The sequence below is a fragment of the Otolemur garnettii genome, unplaced genomic scaffold, assembly GCF_000181295.1.
Source record: "Otolemur garnettii isolate 467f Iridium unplaced genomic scaffold, OtoGar3 scaffold00181, whole genome shotgun sequence".
Lineage (NCBI taxonomy): Eukaryota > Metazoa > Chordata > Mammalia > Primates > Galagidae > Otolemur > Otolemur garnettii.
In genome coordinates, this window is record NW_003852576.1 from 809,835 (window position 1) to 814,846 (window position 5,012).

The window sequence follows — 5,012 nt, forward strand, 5'->3', positions numbered from 1 at the left end:
AAAAAAAAAAAAAAAACCTGCAGTGGATTTTCTGGGGCTATACCAGCCAAAAATGGGACGGGCTGAGTTCTGGGATACCGATTTCACCAGCTAGACACAGCAAGGCACGCTGCGGGTCTAGCTGAGTCAGGGCGGAGGTCGGGTCGAGTGTGGCCGCAGGAACCCATCAAACTGGGCTGGAGCCTTTGGTCAGAGGCCACGGGTTGGAAGCCAAGACCGCAACACATGGGTTCAAGGAAGAGGGGAGCACTGGAGACGACCCCAGATCCCGGGCAGGGCTGGCCAGCGCCGAAGCCGCACCCTCACGGCCCCAGACGCCGACAGGGCGGAGCCACGCGGCCGCAGCTCCAGCTGAGACGCGCAGCGCGGCGCTGCGCGGCGCGGGCCGGAGGCCGAGGCGTACGGGGGCTACAACGGGAGCGGCTGCGCCGCCCGGCCGGGTCAACCTCGTGCGCATGCGCGGACCCGGCGCCATTTTGGTGGCCGGGCGCGGAGGTGATTCCACACTGAGGAGAACGCGGCGGCCGGGGTGGCAGTGGCAGTAGTGTTCGTGTGCTTGGGTCTGAATCGCCAAGGGAGGAGGCGGTGGAGGAAGAGGTGGCGGCGGCGGCGGTGGTCGTAGCGGTGGCGGAGGAGGCGGGTACGAATCAGCTGCGGGCGGAGACATGGCCAACATCGCGGTGCAGCGAATCAAGAGGGAGTTCAAGGAGGTGCTGAAGAGCGAGGAGGTCAGAAATGAACTCGCAGACGTTCTCCACCCCAGCCCGGGGCGGGAGGGCCTTCCAGGCGGCGATCCCGAGGTCCGCGGAGGTCCCCGGGCGGCCGCCCTTGTTCCCTCCTCCTTCCGCCCCGTCCCCTCCCTCCCGGGGCCCCGGGGTGGCCCGTCTCGCGGACGGGTGGCCTGGGGAGGAACACGGTTTGGGGGGCTGAGAGATGGGGGGACGCTCTTCGGCGAGACGTGAGCGGGGAGAGAGGCCCGAGGTGGCAGCAGCTGGGATTGTGGCTGTGGGGTGGGGAGGGAGCAGGCCGAGCCTGAGAAAACCCGGGAACTGGGTTGGGGGAAGGGGAAAGGTGGTAACTGGATCCCGAGAGCGGTGCCGTTCGGAGGCCCACACTTGAAGGGTATTGTGCCTTACTGCTTGTCAGGCCTGTACTGCCCTTTTCTTAGGGAAGGAACGATGAGTCCTTAGTTAATGAAAGGACAGAGTTACTTCCTCTTAGTTGGGTGTTGGGAGACAAGGGGAGACACAATGGGATACTATCTTAGGAGGGATAAGGAATTTTCACCTGAGATAGGAAATTAATTCCAAATTAGTTCATTATCTTCTTTCCACTTATCCCCCGCCCTAATTTCTAGGCCTTTTTAAAATTGACACCTGAAGGTTTTTGAGTGGGCAAAGGCAAATTGGTGTATTAAAGGCATTTAAATATTTTTACTTAGTAAAAAATAATGGGTGTATGGGTAGCTTATTTTAAAATACTGTTTACAAGTTACAGTTAAGAGAGTTTCTCCTAAGACAATGCCTCTGTGACTCGTGTTGTGCCATGAAACTTCATTATGATGTCCTTCATAGTTAACTTGATCCTCACTTTTGAGAAAAAGACCTATTAAGAAATGTGGGATTTCGCCAGATGATTACTACATTATTAGATCTCCTTATTAAGTGAATAGGTTTATCCTGACATTTTCAAAAAATTATCTGCAGTTGCTTTTCCTGCAGAATGTATATACAATAATGCAGGCCACATTTATTTAGATGAGATACTAAAAATGCTCTAGTACTTTGATTAAAAACTGAGCAAGTATTAGTATAGTTAGTTTTTCGTATCAGGATCAAAAAGAATGACAGATTGTCTTTCTCACTTAGATTAAACAAAAAATTAACCCTGAAAATGATTCTTAAAGAGTTACATACCATTATTAAATGTATATTTGCTATTTGTTTTTCTCTTATGGCATTATGGTTAATAATTGCATAAGGGTTTGTGAAATTCACCATTTAAAGTCTTGATAGCACTTAAGCTTTCTTTGTGCCACTCAGTTATAGTGATCATGTATTTTTCCAGGTAGAGACGGGGAAAATAATTATTTAAAATGTAAAAATGACAAATACTAGCAGATTTATTGAATGTAATAGTATGTAAGTCATGATTGGTTTTACAGAGCATGTGTATGAACTCTGACCTCTTTATTTGTTCATATGCCAAAACTCTGAATGGGAGCATGACTTTGTATTTTTGTGGTACAGTGCAGAAATAGAGTCATAAATGTACTGATTACTGATACACAGTGAAACAGCAGTTCTTTCTTAAAAAAATGTATTCCAGGATAGTTGACATATATATTCCTAATGAAAGAGTGCAGCTAATATTGTTGCCAACAGCCTAAAACATTTCTTCTTTAATGAGGTGCAAGCGTAAAACTTAATAGAATTCTAATGCTTTGTTTTCTGTTACATGGTTAAGTACTTCTCTGGTAATTCCTTTGGTCTCTTTGCTTTATATGAGCTGACTTTTCACCATGGTATTCTTAAGTTACTTGAAGATTACAAAAAATACTTGAATTGCTCCAGTAATGCATATTATAAAAATAATACTGCTCTTTATATGTGAGGGATGATGAAGCCTTTCTTTCCTAGTGTTTCAGAGGAAGAAAACAGGAAATGCAAACTGACAAACAGGTTAAGAAAAGTACCTTTACTAATCTGAAAGGAAACTCCTCCCAGCAACTCAAGTTGGAAGGAAAATGTAGGAAAGAGTAAGATAATTTAATTTTGGAATAAATATAACCAATAAATAGCTTTATTTTCACCGGTATTTTATTTTGTATTTTCAGTAGGTTTAGTTTGGTAAGTGGATTATGTTGATTATTTTCAGCTCATTGAAGGACTTGTAATACAGTCCATGTGTTTCTTTTCTAAATGTATAAATTTAGTATTTTGAATGGCTGATGAAGTAGTCAAGTGTTTCATCATGTCACCTTATGTTTACCTCCACTGTACCAAAGTTTATTTTTTCATGTGCTTGTGTTTACTAAGAAACTAAGAATGCTGTTTGACATAAGGACTTTTTTTTTTTTTTTTTTTGGTCTTTCAAATGCCTTTGTAAAGATAGCTGACGTGTGCTGAATTCTGGTCATGAGAGATTATAAGCAGCCATTCTTACAGAGTGTGTTGATTAAAATATAGCCTCCAAGATAAACATGAAAAGCAAGATGCAGAATACTGTGGAGGAGGCTGCCATTTGTGTCAAAAGAGTGGAGATGTATGTATTTGCTTTTATGGGTAAAGGATTTATGAGAAATGAGTTGCATCCATGTAGGGGAATCACATGTGTGGGGCATGAGGTATCCTTTTTGAATTTTGAGTGATGTGAATGTTAGACAAAATAACTAAATAAAGGCACTATCGGGACGTCTTCCTTAAGACAATGTTTAGAAATTTGTCAGATGTTAATCTTTAAATATGAGTGTGAAGTTTAAGTAATGTTTTGGCTGGGTGCTCGTAGCTTAGGGGTTAGAGTGCCACCCTGTGCACTGGTTGTTAAGTTAGGAAAATTGATTCAAAGTACATTTCATAGTTATGAGTTGAATTACAAAAGTGAATTGTTGGTTGTGAGGATATAAAACCATAATTTGTATGTTTTTCATAGGTTGTATTACTACTCTCAGTTATTCCTTCTGTTAACTAACTGCCATTTGTAGAATGGCTCTCAGTGTCATTTCTTTATACATCATTGCTAATGCTTAAGAGCAGGTCTTTGAATTAAATTTCCTATATCTTATATAAGAAAATAGAGATTCAGAGAAATTAAATTTCTTGTCTGCAAACATACAGTTTTGGAATTTGGATCTAGATCTTGTATTTATATTGTATCACACTGTTATCACTTGCCAAGAATAGGCATGTTTTTAATTATTTAAAAACAATTGAGCCTGGTTTGTATTACCAGGTAAAGGATTTAAACACAATCTAATTGTTAGTTTAAACTCATTGAAATAAGTGTTACCTATAATTAACTTAAAGATTTACTTGCATTTCAACATGTGAAATATTTTTATTTTAATTTTTTTTAAGAGAGAAGGTCTTACTCTGTCACTCAGGCTGGAATGCAGTGGCACAATCATAGCTCACTGTAACCTTGAACTCTTGGGTTTAAGCAGTCCTCCCACATCAGCCTCTTTAGTCAATGGGATAAAAAGGTGTGTGCCACTCTGCCTAGCTAATTTTCTTGTTGTTTATTTTGTAGAGATGGGGGGGGGGGTCTTGCTTTGTTGCCCAGGCTGGTCTTGAACTCCTGGCCTCAAGCCATCCTCCTGCTTCCTAAAGTGTTGTAATTATAGATCTGAGCCACCGTGCCTGGCATCTACATGCAAAATATTTTTATATGTTTTAAAATTAAAATTTGAACCTCAATGAATAAAATGCCCTTAAATCAATGTGTATGCTCTTGCTTCTTCTTATCTTATGCTGTATGGCAGGGGTCCTCAAACTTTTTAAACAGGGAGCCAGTTCACTGTCCCTCAGACTGTTGGAGGGCTGGGCTGCGGGGCCCCAGGACTAGTCGGTTGCTAAGCAGGACAGGCGGTGGCAGCAAAAACACCTGGTGGGCGGGATAAATGTCCTAGGCTGGCCACAGTTTGAGGACGCCTGCTATGGTATCTCCAGTTTGTTTATATGGTAACTACACTTTGATAACTTTTTCTGGTATACTCATAAAGAATGTTTAAATTTGTGATACAAACTTTTCACAAAAACTACTATTGTGGGCTTGGTGCTTATAGCACAGTGGATAGGGCACCAGCCACATACTCTGGAGCTGGCAGGTTCGAATCTAGCCTGGGCCTGCCAACAATGACAATTGCAACCACAGAAGAGCCAGGCATTGTGGTGGGTGCCTGTAGTCCCAGCTCTTTGGGAGGCTGAGGCAAGAGAATCGCTTAAGCTCAAGAGTTGGAGGTTACTGTAAGCTGTGAAGCCATAGCACTCTACCAAAGGTAACAAAGTGAGATT

The 5,012-nt window shown here is 42.8% G+C and overlaps 1 protein-coding gene across 2 annotated transcripts in view; it reads left to right on the forward strand.

Annotated features, from left to right (window-relative positions):
• Positions 1–379: 379 nt before the first annotated feature.
• UBE2K (ubiquitin conjugating enzyme E2 K) overlaps positions 380–5,012 on the forward strand; it is an 80,759-nt gene continuing 76,126 nt past the window's right edge. Inside the window, exon 1 of one of the 2 annotated variants that reach the window (XM_003800687.3) lies at positions 380–728. In XM_003800687.3, coding sequence (XP_003800735.1) covers positions 666–728 — 63 coding nt within the window. In that variant the 5' untranslated portion in view covers positions 380–665. The remainder of the gene's footprint in view (positions 729–5,012) is intronic. The other variant, XM_023519612.1, reaches the window with a different exon arrangement.